The sequence below is a fragment of the Lactuca sativa genome, chromosome 2 (assembly GCF_002870075.4).
Source record: "Lactuca sativa cultivar Salinas chromosome 2, Lsat_Salinas_v11, whole genome shotgun sequence".
NCBI classification, from domain to species: domain Eukaryota; kingdom Viridiplantae; phylum Streptophyta; class Magnoliopsida; order Asterales; family Asteraceae; genus Lactuca; species Lactuca sativa.
In genome coordinates this window covers 120,347,579-120,366,658 of record NC_056624.2, presented here as the reverse complement: position 1 = coordinate 120,366,658, position 19,080 = coordinate 120,347,579, and the positions used below count along the sequence as shown (strand labels likewise).

The 19,080-nt window shown below is 33.4% G+C and overlaps 1 protein-coding gene across 1 annotated transcript; it reads left to right on the top strand.

Moving 5' to 3' along the window:
- Nucleotides 1–11,477: 11,477 nt before the first annotated feature.
- On the top strand, nt 11,478–12,284 carry LOC128125927 (F-box protein CPR1-like). The gene has a single exon (XM_052768904.1). It carries the CDS (start codon nt 11,478–11,480, stop codon nt 12,282–12,284), a length of 807 nt encoding a protein of 268 aa, XP_052624864.1.
- Nucleotides 12,285–19,080: the final 6,796 nt, after the last annotated feature.

Below are 19,080 nucleotides of genomic sequence, written 5' to 3'. Positions count from 1 at the left end.
AACAGATTCACCAGTTTTTCCCATATCTATGAGGGGAGCACTATTCCAGTTCGAGTTTGCTTTTCAGGAAAACTGCCATTGACCACTTCTTTTTATTTTGGAGTCTCGTTGTGCTTTTGCTTTTCCCTTAGCTATCTCTGTTGCCTCCATGATTTGGTATCACCGGTGCTCCGGACGGTTTTCTATCATCACTATTGTTGGACCTTCTGGTGTATTGAATTTAACTAGCCCATGTATTGGCGAAGCTATGGCTTCGAAACATAACAAGGTTATTCACCCCTAGATGATGTTATGCTCTGTCGAGTGGTGTACTACAACAAATTCTATCAGGTCCGTCTTTTTCCTCATGGCATCTTGGCTATATAAGGATAAGGGTAGTTGTATTTTTCCAAGCGGCCATATGGTGTGTCCCGTAAATCATGTCAATCTTCCCGCTGTCGGGCAGAGATGCGTCCTCCATTCTTGAGGTAATTGTGTGAAACAATGCTCACATATTATATAAGCCAAACTACCCGTATCAACATATACTTGTGATTTGCAAAACTGCGAATGCGAGCTTGGATGACCAATGGCTCATTTCCTTGCCAACCTATCGGACGTAGGTCATCTACCGTGAAGCTTAAGTTCATCATGTTTCTTATCAGATCTTTTGTGTCATGACCATTTGTGCTTCTTTGTTGTTGTGCCTTGATGGTCAAGATTTATTGGGTTTTCTCATTGGGTTGCTTACCATCTGTCTGCTGCCATCGCGCATTTATTTCACATTTTTATGATCGGCTTGTGCTGCTTAATAAGATCTTGACGATTTAATGATAACAAAAATATGAATAACAAAAAGATATAAATAATCTGATATTTTACTAAAAAGAAAGATTTACAATATGAAAATGAATAACAATTGGTAGGAGAGATCCCATCATACTCTCTCTAACTAGAGGACTACATTTTTAGTGCACACTTACAAATGACCACTCACTCTTTATTTATAGAGATAGGTACCTTACAACAATAAAAGGAAATATAATAACCTAACTACCACTCATAATTTGTGGAGCATTTCCATGCTTCAATAATCTCTCCCTAAATGCTCACAAATGATGAGGAATAAAAATACAGTGATAAAAGGCTAAAATACATAGTAACCAACTAGCAAGTGTGGTAATAAAATGATACATAATGAAAACCAAATGTTGAAATGTCTCTGAAACTCTAAAGTGCATGTGATGCATGAAACTGGTTGATGAAATCTTTGTAGTCAAAGTCTTCTAAGCAACAAAGTCAAGCATCTCCGGTGTTGAAGAGTGAGAGTCCAGTCTATAGATGTAATCACTGAAGGAAGACGATCAACTTCAAAAGTTTACCACAATAACTTCTTAACTGAATGTCCTCTAATCAAGTCACACTTCGGCTTCAAAAGTCTGAAACATCTCTAGTTCTCGAATCATAATACACCCAAAATTCTTCAAAAGAATGACCTGCTAAAAATATGAGACATCCTGAAGTAAAGTCTGAATAATAAATAATCTAGATCCGGGAAACATCTAGTGAAGCCAAAAATTTGGTCATGATGAACAAAAAGAAGTGCCAAGTAGTATCACTAAATAAATCATCATATTTAGAAGTCTTGAAAATCCATTCTAAAACAATCATAAAATCTAATCCGGATGATAACATAATATTCTCTCCCTATTTTTGATAACCAATGCCCATATATAAAAAATAAATAAATAAATCTGGATGGAGAGGGTCGGATACCAAGAGCTTCCCATGCTCTCCCAAGATATATGAAGGGTCTCGACAAACACGAGAATGAGAGTAAAGTAAATAGTCATCGGTCATCTATAGCTTGTTGATTTTGTCCCATAAACTGTATGAACAAGTACCATATTAACAATAAGAACTCTGCTTGAAAATCTCTACTTTGCTGAAAAATGTTGATGTACCCAAACTACAGTGCCGGAACTCTTGAAGCGGTCTTCAATAAATAAAGTCTGCTTGCTCAAGACACATGGTTCGTCAACCGAAGATCAAGAGTGACAAGTCATAATAAGTCTTCAAAGTGCGAAGGTTGCGAAGCAACTTTGTTGATCAGGCGCAACTATGGTGCAAGCCTTGCAAAGAAATATAATATGATGTCTGACTGCAGTATGGATGATAACTGATCCTAAGACACTGATCCAAGGAATGCTGGTCGACGGACCTTGATTAAAGGGCAGTCCTCATGCGAAGAATAATAAAATTCTTCCAATATAATCAGCAAGAAGTAATCCATCATGACGATCAAAGCTTGAATAAATATCCAATAATAATCTCTTTCGCGAAGACAATAAATTGAGTCAAGTAAAAAATTAGTCTTCGCAAAAGTGCTTCCAATCATGGGTTGTGGTTGGGCAAAATTGGTGTTAATAAAAATAATTGGTTTAAAATAAAAGAAATAATTGATAAAAAATTGGTGTAAAAAATGGTATATGTTGGGGTTTGCGAAAGAAAAAAAAGGAAAACAGAAAAAATGGTGATAAAATAAAAAATATTAAATGAGTGTTAAAAAGAAAATAATAAGGAAATATAGGCTAAAAGGAGGTTGTAGTATGAGAATGCAAGGTTTAGAAAGTGAGAGGAGAGGCAAAGAGTGGGCAGGGCTGAGATGCAAGGGTCTGCGGTGAAAGTTGAAGGTTACCGCAGAGCAAGGTCTACGATGGGAAGGGATGGTCAGTAGTGAGGAGTGAGGCGGGTAGGTTGCAAAGAAGGGGCAACGAGGAGTAGGTGATGAAGAATCAAGAGGTTAATTACCGATGACCGAAGTTTTCGATGGGTTTAGAGGGTCTATGGTATATGCTTTAGCCTTTGCTAAGCCAAGATAGAACACAGAAGGTTAGTCTGCGGTATGCGAGGATGGGTAAGAAATGTAGCCGGCTGCGGTAGCAGTCTTCGGTGTCTCGGAGTTAGAGGGACCGTAGAGGCTGTGCATGAGAGGACCTCCAGTAGAATTCTGGTATAGCCTTAACTCCTCAGTATGGCATATAACTCTTCGGTGAGGTTAGGTCCTCGGTCTAGTTTTGAGTTGCCGTACTGAGCACCGAGGATGAGAGGGTTGATGATGAAAAATGTCGTTTTTCATGAAATTTTGATACCAAAAAGGCTACAACTTCGTGATTATCAATGAGATTTTTTTTCTAAAGCATATGCGGATAAGATGGGGTGTTGGGAAAGGGAAAAAGTAGAAAAAAGTAGGAAAAAGAAAGGTAAAAAGTAAGGGACAAGGCATGGTTTAAAGAAAATATATGGGTGTATAGTACAAGGCATGGGAGACAAAAAGGTGGGTTGATGGGTAAAGTCACAAGGATTATTAGGAGGCACGGCTAAGCATTAATGGTGGAGTAAATGACATATGTTTTCTCAAAACAACTTCATAACGTCCAAGACACTTTAACAAAGATCTACCAGTTTTAAAATAAAGCACAAAGAGCTTCTTACCTTGATGATTTATAATATGCTGGTGATATGAACTAAAAAAATATGCTTATAACATCTTCAAAAAGAGATCTTCTCCAATATTTTGCAAGATACAAATCTCCAAGTTGTATGAAATCGAAAATCTCTTTGATATCATCCTCAAGAACCATCTTTTCCATAAAAACCCAAGATATTGTGTCTTCATTCCACATCATAAAAATGACTAGAGCAAAATCTTGAAATGTTTTATACCATAAATATAATCTTCCTACTTCTTTTTCTTCAACAACAAGATAGAAAACTTAGAAAACCTGTGATTTCTGCAGAAACATGAACGAGACAGCAACAACATTTATTCTTGAAAGCTTGGAAAAGCTCGAATCAAACACTTAAAAATCAGAAAACTCATCATAAAAATTTCTAATTGCGAACCCATAGTTTTTTGTATAAATATCGAAAAATCACAAGATGAAAGTAATTGATTGGGATTCGGTCCTTTGAAATAACCGCTTAGATTTTCAAGGTACGACTCTGATACCAATTGTAGGATCTCATTTTAACGATCGACTTGTGCAGAATAATAAGATCTTGACGATTTAATGATAACAAAAATATGAAGAACATAAAGAGATGAGTAATTCAATATTTTACTTGAAAGAAAGAGTTACAATATGAAAAAGAAGAACACTTGGTGGGAGAGATCCCACCATACTCTCTCTAACTAAAGGAGTGCATTTTCGGTGCACACTTACAAATGACCACTCCCTTTCTATTTATATAGAGAGGCACCTTACAAACAATAAAAGAGAATATAATAACCTAACTATCCTCATAATTTATGGAGAATTTCAATGCTCCAACATCTTTTTTCCTCTCACTTGAGCCTGAGAGTCCGTGCCACTATATGTTACTAATACTTTTTTTTTAATTGAATGAAATGCAATTTAATAAAATACAATTATACAAAATTAATAAAATGAAATTACTTCGTTAATTAAAAAATACATACTAAATTAAAACATAAAAAATCATAATCAAAACATAGTAGTATAGTATGTAACACCTAATCATCGTAATCATCGTCGCTCAACATGTCGTCATAAGCATCTCCCGAATCATCTACAAATATGTATGAGTCATCATCTATATCTTCGAAGTCGTCTTCTACATCATCAACAACAAAAACTCACGTAGGCATTGAAGATGTGCTTTACCAAATCAACGTGAAGATTGTGGTGTCTAACGCAGACGTACCAATACCTACTCCTTCAACATTTGGTATATTTTCATTTTGATTGTAGCGACAAATCACACCTGCCTCATCTTTTATAATCATATTATGCAATATGTTGCATGTATACAACATGCTACTTATTCGTTTGCACTCGAACGATCTTGTTAGTATTGAGAGTATTTGACAACGTCTCTTTAGAACATCAAATTATCGTTCAATAGACATCTACAAATTTAAACATTAAAAATACACATAATACAAGTTAAAGATCAATCCAAATATATTAAAAACATATAATCGTAACTTTTACATCAATTTACATACAACAAAAATAAAATAAAGTATAAAACGAATGTCAAAATGTTAAATATTGTGCATAAGAGCACATCAAGTTACAATGCTTTTTGTACTGTACTTAAGGCTTTTTGCAACTGTTTCTCCGGTACTCTCTCTTCCCCCACAGTGTGTGTGGTATGGGCTTCAAAAATAACGGCATGGCAAGTCGAGGATATCATTTCCCTATTTAAAAAGATTTCTCTCTCTCCTAAAATTCTTTCTTACATGCTTCTTCTATCCCTCTTTAGGAAAATTTACCTCTTATGTGCTTAGATTAAGTGCGAGAGGGTGAGCGGTGAGAGGTGATAGGTGAGGGATGTTAGATATAATGTTTCTAATGGCGGTGGTTGCAGACTTGCAGTGAGTCGTGATGGTGGTGATGGAAATTATAAATCATGTCGATGAAGATTATGGTAGCATCGATGATTAGGGGTGATTTTGTTGGTTGAATACTAGAGAGATGTAAGAGGAATGGGGAAATCTCTTCTCTGATTTGCACCAAAAGCTTCTCATTATCGTTGGCTCCATAACATGTAATAATTTTTCAAAATCAAATTTGTATCTTTGATGATAGGGGAGAGTTCAATGGTGCTTATGCTCTAAACGAACTAAAATTTATCACCAAAGGTTATGGGTCGGAAGAAGCAGGAGAACGACTGGTCCATGTTAGCAAATGTACAACTTTTAAAGCATGAGGTACGGATGTTGTGCTTTCAAGTTTCAAATTAAGAGATCAATTTAAGGTTTCAAAATAAGAGATTAATTTTCTGAGAATGCCCATATTTGGTTTTGGTAATTTTGTAGCTTGGAAGTGGTTTTAAACTACTCAGTTTCATGGAGTAGCTGGCATAAACTTCAAAGTACGAACTATTTGATTTCATCGACCTTATGTAATTCTAACATCTTACAAGTTACTAGTTGTGTAGAGCATATTTACACTATCATGAACTGTTAGAATTTTTTTTTTATTCCAATTGCATGATAAATCCACTAGATCAACTCAGTTGCTGCAAGCTCTAGCAAGAATGCGAGATGCAACTACAATTATTGAAGAATAGCCACAAAAAAACTCCAGTGAGGCCTTGAAAAAATGCCCAATAAATTGCTTTTTATACCAATACATGCAATGCTAATTAAAGTTTTTACCCATAATTCATTTACTTTTTTTTTAATAATTTCATGCCTTTTGGTCGTTTTATGGTCTTTAATAGATTGCTTAATGTGAAACACAAAATTATAAAATAAGACCATTGTTTAATTGTATTCTTATAAGTTATAACATAAAGAAATGAAAGTAGGATGGTCTAATATAAACATAAATAAAAGTACATTGTTATTTTTTATGTTTTAGCTTTTTATATCTTGAACCATATTCATTCATTTCATCTTTACCTTTTGAGCAACATGGTTTTAAACCATATTTCTTATGTTTTACTTGCTTTTGGGATTGTGAATTTATATATGGGCCAAAACTTGTAGGTTCTGCCATGGCATTTTCATTAGTGACATGGACTGCATGGAAGTTGGTTAGGGTATCAGGCAGCCCAAAGATCATCCAAAAGAAAATCGTATGATAAGTTCAGATTTCAAAAGATGGATTATAGTTATTAAAGTTCAGTTTACCCTTTAAGATCATTTGAAGATGGGTGCGTTCTTTTTCATGTTGAAATTTATGAATAATAATAATAATAATAATAATAATAATAATAATATTTATTCGCTTTTAGTACCCAATGTATTTCACAAGGAGATGGGGTCAAGACTCAAGACATTCATTGTTAATGAACTAGTTCACATGGACTTCATTACTATAAACAAATCACATGGATCAAAACTATAATATACTCATTTTGTTATTTTAAATATTTTTTGAATATAAAGGACACCAATTCTAACTCAACAAATTTCAATGGGAAGAATAAAGGTAACTTGGGCAATGTACTCTATTTATTACCATAAGATTATTAGTTAAAATGAAAAGTATGTTGCTATTTTTGGTAAGATATTACACACGGGTGAAACTTAAACTGCAAAAGGACATTTTATCACAAAAGTTATTGCTTAAACTTCCGCTACAATGCACGGCTTAAAAACTTCGTCTACCATGTGTTTTTATTCAAATAAATATAAATAGATGTGAAAAAAACCAAAGTTTGTTATGAAAATGATTCATTTCCACGTGCTTTTATTTAATTTAACTAGTTCAACCGGTCTAAATTAACCGGTTCACAAGTTGGTTGTGCCCAGCTTCACGATTCCTCCATAAAGGAGGATTTCTAATTTTTGGACACGAACTTTCCGATTCATTATCTTATAAATAAGCAAGTCAAAGACTTTATCCATTAAGACGTTTGTAAGAATAGAGATCTAGAAGTTGGAAGATATATTGGTATGAGTTAAGGTGTTAATGATTAAGTTAGGGTTTCAGGGGTTTACACAGGGCGTAAATTCCCTTATGTAGGGAGTAGGGCTATTTTCCCCCGTTTTGCCACCTTAGGCTCTACACAGGGCGTAGAGTTGTTACACTGGGCGTAGACCGGATGGAAGTTAACTTTTGAATATTTGAACGTTGATCGTTGACTGTTGACTTTAACTAAGTTTGAATTTAGGTCAAATGGAGTATTTTGAGCTGTAGTTTGAGAATTGGTCCCTGATTATTGAATAAGTGACCTTTAGAGCTGTTATTTGGATGTATGATAAGTTCATCTATCTTCTAGACTTCGAGGTGAGTTGTCCTCACTATACCCGTGGGTCGAAGGCACCAATGGTGGCCCACTAGATTGTGTTATGTATCCTTGTGTATAGGATGTTGTTATGTTGTAATGATTTGTTAGATTGGTAGATCTATATGATTACATGTGCTTGTTGGTTCTTGTTTATCTATTTCATATGTCGACATAGTGTGGTTGGGTTGAGGTTGTATTGCTCTGTGTTGTAAGCCAATAAACTTGGGGGCAATATGGTCTGATGACTATAGACCGAGGTAATCCAGTCAATGACTGTGAATCCGAGGGTAATCTAGTCTGATGATTGTGGAACCAGCATGCATGCTTGTATATATATTGTTGTGTGGGGTATTTTGGGAGAATTCACTAAGTTTTGGCTTATAGTGGTTTGTTTCATGGTTTTAGGTACAACAGATGATCAGAGCAAGGCGAAAGCATGATCATACACATCCTCCTGCTGATATATGGAGGTTTTTGATACTCTGATTTTCTAGATTTGTCTTGGAAACAATGGTTGATTATATCTTGGTTTGTGGAAATGTTTTACAAAAATGAAAGTTTTTATCATGATTTTTGGGATGTTACAAGTTGGTCTCAGAGCCCAGGTTTGAGAAAATTGGATGAACACTTGTGTGATTCCAGACTTAAACAAGGAGCTGTAAAAATAATTTTCAAAATTAACTCTAAAATGATTAACAGAGAGGATGTGATGTGTACAATCAGTCGGATCCAAGGAAAGTATTCCCCAAGATACCCACACTTGTTTGTGTATGGATGATGTCATAGAATTACATGCTATCTGGTAGGCTAGGGATCTTCAGGAATTGCATGATTGAATTGTCTGATTTATGATGCCTAATAGCCTAGGAGAATTTTTTTATATGCTATATGGAACTGACATTATTATTGTGGTTTCTTAGTGTATACATCATAGTTGTACGTAACTAAGATTTTATAGCCCGAGGATGTTTGATTTAGCCTTATTTCCTATTCTTCATCTGGTTGTGGGCTTAGGTTAGAATCAATTATTAGATTGTCTATCGAATCCAGTGTTATGTATAATTAGCATACACGAGCGACTGCAGGGTTAGTAGAAGTTTCATGAGTAAGTGTGATTTATAGAAGGCCATCATAAAGAATTATTAGCCACTCTTAAGATGGTGAGTATAGTATGTATGTGTATCCTAGTTGTTGGGCTATGTGGTCGGGTAGTTCGTGATGATTCCTTGAGACAAATACGGGTAGGTGTAGAAGGTAGTATGGGCATGTTCTACTGGAAGCACAGGACCCATATGCGTATCAAGGAAGTTACGAACCCTGAGGATTTGGTGATCCTGAAATGACGTAGTAGTATGAATTGTGTCCTTTTTGATGTATCTCAGTTTGTTTCAGTATGACGATCATTAGATGTTCAGGATCAGGAACTAGCGGACCGGAGAGGCCAAGATTGGCCGATGATGAAATTCGTGATATGATCACCACCCAGGTGACCATGGCTGTTAGGGAGGCGATCCCGGAGGTGTTTAGGTCTATTAAGACCGACATGATCAAGTTGTTTGACGAGCGCTATGCTACCGTCTCAGAGGTTGATGCTGTCGTAGCCTCAAAGGAAGTTCACATGTCCTGTTACTTGAGCATGCTCCAGACTGAGATCAGGGAGTATGTATCGACTTAGCAGTAGCATTCCATCTCTGAGTTGCATTCGGTTGCTCAAAGATAAGAGATTCCGATTGAGACCCAGACTAGAGAGAGGAGGCAAGCCCTAGTTCATACTCAACCAACAACGAAGCGGTTCAAGCCCTCTGATTCACGATGTGGAGGCCAGAGGGGTAGTACTTGTGGCAGGTGCGAAAATATACATGAAGAAGCGTGACGATCAGTGATTATGTGCCACAAATATGGCACGGAAGAGCATATTGCAATGGATTACCATACACATGCTCCACTGTCGAGCACTGGGATTTGCTACCATTGTGATCATGTCGACCATGTGAAGGCCAGTTGTCCATTGCTCGTTGCTAGAACACTGCAGGCACTAATTCCTACTACCTTGAGGATTACAGACGGATGCCAGGGAAAGGTTGAGGCCCTGAAGGCCAGGGGTCGTTCTTTCAGCTTATAGCAGAGGAGGCTAGGGTGGCGCCTGACATCGTCACTGGTATGTACTCATTTATTATTCTTTCACTTTATTTCCTATATGTTTATCCTTGTGTTTCTGATAGGAATCTTCTTAGTGAATTCATTGCTTGCTCTTGTGCTTTTTTATTCGGGTGCGAGTAGGTCCTGTAGCTTAGTCATTCTATAGGGATTTTGGTATATCCCATAGGAAGTAGGAGTGTCCGTTGTGAGTTTCCATCGCCAACGAACACAAGGTTTCTGCTTCGAGTGTTTTCAGTGATTGCACTTTAGAGATCTTTAGGGTGTCCTACCCATTTGACCTGATCCCCATCTTAAAGGGAGATGGGTGTGTGTGTGTGTGTGATGGCGGGGATGGATTGGTTGAGCAAGTTTGGGGCCATGATCAATTGTAAGAGGCAACTGGTGGTAGTTTGAACCCCAAGTGGGGGAGAACTAACCATATATGACGAGGGTACCAAGATCGGATCCACTTTTTGTTCAGCAGCCAAGGCCAGGTATCTCCAGCATGGATGTATGAGTTATCTCGCATATGTGATTGACAATCTTTTTAGCTTATTGACTTATTGACCTTTTCACTATAAAAACTAATCCAAACACTTTTTTATAAAACTCTTTTTTACTACCACTATAAGTCAATAAACATTTTTGTCTAAAAACACTTTTAAAGTTCAAAAAGCAATCCCACACCCCTAATAACTCTAAATATGCTATGGTTCACCGAAAAAAATCGAACACCCAACAAGAACTTCATATGGTGCTTCAGTTTGAAGATCGAACACCTTACAAAACCTTAGACCTCGAAGCAACATCTCGTAAAGGACTTCGCTGATGCCACATTAGGTGAAGCAGTAAGTGTTATGTGTGTATGTTTTAGAGAGAGAAAGAGAGAAAATAGAATAAAGAGAGAGACGAGGGAATAGAAACGTGGAAAATGTGTTTCACTTAATAAACTCGTATCGTTGGAAAAATGATAATCAACGGAGAAGATGCTCGGAGTCTCGTCGGAGTTGTCAAACATAGCAGGTCATATGAACGTTTTTTGAAGAGTTCAAATAAATTTAATGGGCAAATGTAAATAAAAAAAACTTAGTGATTAAATAATATAAATCAAAGAATTACCTTATTAAGTGATTTTCCCAATTTTAAAAACTCATTCTCCTCCCGTCATAAAAACCAAACCCTAGAAAGTCATAACATAACCATCCATTAGCACCGAAAATCAAAATGTTGGCGACATTAGTTTCCATCTTCAAGAGGAAATCTTGAGAAAGCTTCCTGTAAAATCATTGATTCGGTTTAGATCTGTGTGCAAAGCATGGAAGCGTGTAATCGAAAGCTCTTCTTTTATCGCTGCTCACAGTGTTCGACAAGACGAGTGGCAGAATCTTTTAGTAAGGCATCTTGTAGAAGGGAAGGCAGAATATGTTTGTATTATCGACGATGACACTTTCCCCCAACAGAGGTTTGTTCCAACTCTTCCCCTCTCCTTTCAACGGCTTCAAAGGTCAATCGTGGTCGGCAGCTGTAATGGGTTGGTGTGCTTGGATGGTTATTACTATGAGAAATAACATTCCCCTCTTGGAAAGCCGATGATTATGCTTTGGAATCCTTCAATCAGAAAATCGATCGCCATTGCTGTGCCTGAGCCAGGTATGTCTAATAAGATGGATGAAACAGTTTTTGGTTTTGGTGTTTGTCCTGTTACTCATGATCCTAAGATCATCATGATTCAACAATTTGCTCCCTTACATGAAAAACCCAGCAAAATCAACGACCCTCGTGAAGTTATGCTTTACACATTGAGTTCTGGGAAGTGGACAAGTCTATCTCCTGCTTCTAGCAATGTGCTGAGTAAATCGATCCGAGTTCAATGGTATGGGCAAGTTATCGATAGGTTTATATATTGGTCTGGTTTGCATCTGAAGGCTTTAAACAGTAGGCTGATTAGATGGAATTGTAATCTGATTCTTTCATTTGATATGACTGATCATACTTTTCAAGTGATAGATCTCCCAGATAGTTTGGCGAAACACCCTCCTTCTAAGATCTCCATTTTTAAGCTAAGGGAATCTCTTGTCATATTTCAAAGCAATGAAAAGGAAAAACAGTGTCATGATGTTGTATGGATGATGGAGAATAATGGTGTTGAAAAATCGTTTACAAAGGTATTCGCCATTATTGCACCTGAATATGGGTCGTCTATTAGGGCAATGGGACTCAGGAACAATGGAACGCTTATAATGCAAGTGAAAAAAGATTATCGTTGTGAAGAAAGTGAAATTGTTGTATATGAGCCCAAAACACAACACTTGAATGCTCTTAAGATTGATGGAGTAAGGAGTTTCTCCACTGTGAATTCGTACAAGGAAACACTAGTTTTGCTTGGTAGTGAATAAGTTGAAAAAGATGGCTTTGAGTTTAAGACTTTTTTGAATATGTTGTTTCCTTTTACCTAAATGGACTTAATCAAGTAAGCTACATATGAGTTTCTTTTTGACTTGATGTTTGTGTTTTGATATGCCAACATGGAAATGTCGTGATTGTATTATAGCAACCTACTTTCATTTCTTTTAGTTACAACTTACAACAGCAAACTTTTAAAATCTACCCAATAATAGCATGTACTTACAAAACATTTTCTATTAGGACATTATATTTTGAAATATCTACCCGATATAAACAAATCAATAAAAATATGTTATTGTTTCTTGCATTTAACTCTATAGCTTAGAAGTCAAAAGGGAAGAAGAAAATCTTACAAATATTTTAGATTAGAGAGTTGACCCAAGAGGGTGAATTAGATCTACTAAACTTAGTTCGTGTAAGATTTAGATTTGTAATTTCACCAAGTTGCTAAGAACGGGCAACTTAGCTGATAAATTATTATCATGTAAGTCATTGCATAAAAATGTGAAGAAAATACGAGTTATTTTGTTATGAATATGATTTTCTTAAATAAGAAAAAAAAAGTATGTAAGGTCATTGGAGTTGATTTTAAAGTATATTAAAGAAGCATTTGTAATTATATAAAGTATAAACAGCCATCACACATCAAAAGAGCCTCTTGCTCAAAAGATAAAGATTTCAGGGAAGTCTTATAGCTTTGGTTATGTAAATCATCACTATAAGATGGGGTACTAATTTAATCTATCTAAAGAAAAAGTCAATATTTTGGCTTTAGTCGAACCTTGTGACTTTAAAACTAAAAACTAGATTAGATATCTCAGTTTTATCTTCAAATGTTTTTAATTCAAAAATCTTAAATCTATTTGATTGTAATTATCAAGCTTTTCAATGTGTTAATAGGTTTAACACACTGAAATTTGGTAAATCACCATAAATTATTAATAAACTAATCTTATTCTACAAAAAAAAAATGACATTAGGGAATCAAACATTGTGACCTTAAAATTAAAACTTAACATACGTTTTTCTAGTTTACATTGCCAAAATATCTTTAACTTAACAACTTTTTATTTATTTAGATGTCGTTATCAACATTTTTAATGGGTTAAAAAGCATATTCTTGTCAAATTTAAAGTTTAAGATTATCATTATTGACACGCCAAATGTAAATCTTGATACCCTTCAGAAAATTGTAGTATTATTTAAATGTCATTTTTTAACAAATGTCTAAATGTAATACACATAAGGCACTGAAAGTCTTAAATCACCTCAAGTTGGTTATAGTTTACTCTATCCAAAAAGTCAACCGTTTTGACTTTAGATGATCAAACTATGTGAGTTGAAACTAAAGAATTAGCATAGTTTTTCTCGTTTTATCTCCAAATGTCTCTAACTTAACTACTTTTTTTTTCTCAATGTAAATAAATGTAAGCATTTTTTGAAAATTTTAAAGTCAAAGAACAGATTATTTGACACATAGAAAGTCAAAATTTAACTTCCTTTAGATGAGTGCAGACTTGCAGTAGCATTTAAAAGTTTATTTTTTCACCAAACTTAATACACATTGGAGTAAGAATTTTAATCGAGTATGACACTTACACATAAGTCAAAAACTTTAGTTTGGTTATCTAAGTTGAAAGTTTTCCAGAAAAATGAACTGAACCCAAGCTCCTGCACATTCATGTGTAAAAAAAACAATTATATTTATAAGTAAACTATGTTACCATTTTTGTACATAAGCCTGGTCTTTTTACTCATGATATGACACAATACGACATGACAGAAAAGTATTAGATATAATATCTCAAATAATCTGATTGATTCAATAGAGAGGTGTGCAGGGAAATATATACAAACGTACAAGGCCATTTGGGCCGATAGACAATACCACAAAGAGACTATACATGTGGGCTAATATACACTAAATACATATATGCTAACCCCCCCAGTTTGATTGGGAGGAGACTTGCGGGCGTTCAAACTGGAACAAAATTCAATGAATAAACTCGTAGGGAGACCTTTGGTGAAGATATCAACATATTGAGCGGTGGATGGAACATGAAGTATGCGAATGTGACCAAGAGCAACTTTGTCCTGAACAAAGTGAATATCAATCTCAGTGTGTTTTGTCCTTTGATGTTGAACTGGATTGGAGGACATGTAGACCGCACTAACGTTGTCACAATAGACAATGGTTGCCTTCGGAGTAGGACAACGTAGTTCAAGTAAAAGATTACGAATCCAAGATGTCTCTGCAACGGCGTTGGCAACGCCATGGTACTCGGCTTCGGCATTGGATCGGGAGATGGTACCTTGTGTAACGTTATGATTTTTGCTCAATTTTTTTTTCATTTATTCTAAAAACTTTTAACGGAAAATGCAACGGAAGATTGAAAACATTGTTTATTTCAAAAACATTTCAAACCACAACGTTACGTTCAATTCAAAACCAAAATATCAAAAGTATTTAATTGTAGCGGAAGCATAAGTATCAAAAATTTAATAACGTTTTCAAGTGACATCTTTATTCTAAGGATAAACTACCCAAAAATGACTCCATCTCACCAAGCCAAGCACGTAAGCTACCTGTACCAATCGTAAAGGCACAAAGAAAAGAAACAAGTGTCAGCAAATGCTTCGTGAGCCAATAGGAGTATGTACACAATCAAAGGGAAAACATACCATCCCCTAACAGGTCAATTATTCAAATTATAATCATATAAACAAAACTCACATATCAATCATTAATCAATCATCTTTCACATAAAATTCAAGCATTCAATTTTGTATCATCCGTTCACATATCATTCATTTGTGTAACATCAATCGTATTTCATGCACAATCATATCGTAATCATATATCATCATATCAAAGGAATGTATCATAATCGTATAGGCGTAGGTAGTCTCATAGTGATACCTAACCACCAAGGAAAAACCCGTTCGCTACTTGTGTGCCTGGCCAGCCAAATGCTTTAGGTGGTTCGCGACTCCCACCCGTCACACTGACCCCAAGACTCCACTTTCACTATTCCGACTATGCAATGTACAAGTACATCGCGGTGTCGTTCTGGTGTTGGTACAAGCGGTGACATTTGTCCGCTACCTCCCAATACCTACGTGATGTTTGTACAAGCCTCGTTCGAATGGCCAACATCACTCCAGTCCGCAAACACCGAAGTGTACGCGTACCATGTGTCACACGGGCATCTAAAAAGACCGAGCAACTCGTAAATGGCTTAATCTTTTTTCCTAGAGGGTATTTTTCAACCAACCATACTCGAATATATCCGGATAGGTTTCATGCTAAGTGCTAGGTTCTACCCTTGCCCTCTATGCATAACTCCGCATAATCGATCGTAAATCAAGTACAAGCATGCAGTATTCGTATTATCATATTCAAGATTCATGACATTTATACCAAGAAGATAGTCAAATATCAAACATTTCATATAACATATCATAGTTGCAATTAATCATATCAAGTACATAGGCATATCAACCAAATTTACTAAGCATGCAAATGTCACAGAAGACAAAACAATGACATATACTGCACATATAGGTATAATCAACAGTTAATAATATTTTAATTTGACTAATCGAGCGGTTTCCAGAAAGTAGTTTTCGACTATGTACAAGGTTTACGAAAAGTCTATCAACTCACCTCGGTATTCGATAATAAAATATTACCCCTAGTCGTCGTTTCATATGCTCCTTAATCCTCAAAGTACCTAAACAATAAATATATTTTTATTTAGTCTAGGCTAATATAAACACATTTAATATTAAGCCTATATTTAGTTTATCTCATATTCAATTAGTCGTGACCATTATTATAGTTTATAAATTACCATCACGTCATTTTTTTTTAATTAAATATCATACATACTTATAAAGCTAGCATTTATTTTTAACCATTGTTATTGTAAATTATTTTAAGCTATTTATTTGAAAACTTTTAACGATTATATAAATATCTTTAGGAAATATTTTAGTTAAATTAGTATTATAATTTAGTTTTTTCATTTAGCACTACAATTTATCATTTTTAACTATTCACAAAATATTCATTTGAAATTTTTAAGTGGAACTGAAATTTATATTTAAGTTGACACTATAATGTTATATTTAAATTAACGGTTTAAGTATTTTGTTCAAACTGTTGCAAAGTTGTAGCTTTAAACTGATAATGATTTACATACAACAACATATTAAATCTAATAAATTAAGTATAATATGTTAAAAGTTAAAGACATAACTTTATAAGTAGAACTAAATATATTATTTTAATATTGAAATTTAGTTTATTTATTATTAAATTTTAGGTTTGATATTTATTTAACAATTTGTATAAAATACTTAAATTATTAATTAAAATATAACATTATAGGCTCAACTTAAATATAAATTTTATTTAACTTCAAAAACTCAAAGATTATTTTATAAATAGTTAAAAGTGATAAATTGTAGTGTCTTTCTAATAATGATTGTAAGTTGGTTAATAAGGTAAAACAAATATCAAACGTAAAGTGTAATCATAAATAGACTAAAATTCAGTTTTAAAATAATATTTTTACTTCTATTTATAAAGTTATGTCTTTAAATTTTAACATATTATACTTAATTATTAGATTTAAAATGTTGTTGCATTTAACCATTATCAGTTTAAAGCTACAATTTTTGAACAGTTTGGACAAAATACTTAAATTGTTAATTTAAATATAACATTACAGTGTCAAGTTAAATATAAATTTCAGTTCCACTAAAGAAACCAAATAATATTTTGTAAATAGTTAAAAGTGATAAATTATAGTGATAAATGCAAAAACTAAATTGTAATATCAGTTTAACTAAAATACTTCCTAAATATATTTATATAATCGTTAAAAATTCTCAAATAAGTAGCTTAAAATAACTTATAATAACAATAGTTAAAAATAACTCTATATAAATGATTATATTGTTACCTTTAAAATCAAAAAATAATGTTTGATGTTTTAAATAATTATAATGATAGAAATTACAACATTAAGCAAATAAATTCTAAAAAATTAGTTAAAAATAACAACTATAAATAATATTAAACCATATATAATATTTAGTTTTATTGATGTATAACGCGTGAGTAAAAGTCATTCAAACGATTGAGATTATGACGTTATAATAGATTTATATATTATCATATAATTGAAAATAATCAATATATTATATCAAATTAATATACGAATTATTATATCAAATTTAACAACAACGTTAGTGTTATATTTTAAAAATATATATTTGTAAAGACTTCAACTATATAGGTATTTTTGCGCATTATAATGTCAACTCAAATATAAATTTCAGTTCCATTTAAAAAAACTAAAGAGTATTTTGTAAATAATTAAAAGTGATAAATTGTAGTGATAAAAGAAATAACTAAATTGTAATCTCAATTTAACTAAAATATTTCTTAAATATATTTTTATAATCGTTAAAAGTTTTCAAATAAGTAGCGTAAAATAACTTACAATAACAATAGTTAAAAACAACTCTATATAAATGATTATATTGTTAGCTTTAAAAAAAGTAATATTTAATGTTTTAAATAATTATAACGATAGAAATTAAAACATTAAGCAAATAAATTTTAAAAAATTAATTAACGATAAAAACAACTATAAATAACATCAAATCATATATTATATTTAATTTTATTCATGTGTAACTCGCGGGTAGAAGTCATTCGAACGATTAAGATTATAAAATTATAATATATATATATATATATATATATATATATATATATATATATATATATATATATATATATATATTATCATATAATTCAAAATAAACAATATATTATATCAATTTAGTATATACAAATTATTATATCAAATTTAACAACAACGTTTTTGTTATATTTAAAAAAATCATATATTTGTAAAGACTTCAACTATATAGGTGTTTCTGCACAACGCACGGGCATTCGCCTAGTACTAGATAAGACCAAACCTTAATGGAAAAATCCTAATGGGCTAAAGGATAAAAAGTTTCCATAAACATGTGGGCTAACAACATATGGGCTAAAAGAGTAGGCAACTCAATATGACATATCGGGTTTTGAGAGAAATGGTGCATTAAATTAAAAAATGAAGCTTGGAAAGAATGTACTTGGTTGGAAGTGGAGCTTGTTTGTCATGTTAAATGATGAGTCTTCTTTCTTGAAAATTTTCTTGTGCTTAAATTTAGTGTTCGAAAAAAACATTCATAACATATTTGGAGATTGACTAACTTGACCTTATTGACATGAAAAACCAAAAGTAAAAATAACTTAGGTTGCCTGCCGGTAAGTACAAATTTTTAAATTCGTTGTCTTGATTTTTCCTTTAGAAATTTTAGATAGTATAGGTTGGGAAATCCAACATCTCGACTCCTTTATTCTTCTCCTTCAATCCTTGATAATATGTCATTATTTCCTGTTTTGGTAACTGCATAGTAGAATGAATTTTTTTGGGTTAGTATCGCATAATTCTATTTTCGGTGCTTTGTGTCATGCTCTTTTTCGGGTATCATTGATAATGATCAACTCCTCCCCAAAGTTGAACATTTTCCATCATTTCTTTTGATGCTCCAGAATTGAGATTCTTACCTAAATATGAAATTTTCATATCGGGGTTAAACAATTCATAGCATTCCTTTCTTAGAAGTTCAATAGCATCCAAAATATTCATATATGATATGTTAATTAGATATCGTATAACATCATGTGTATTAACATTAATTACTTCACGATTAAAC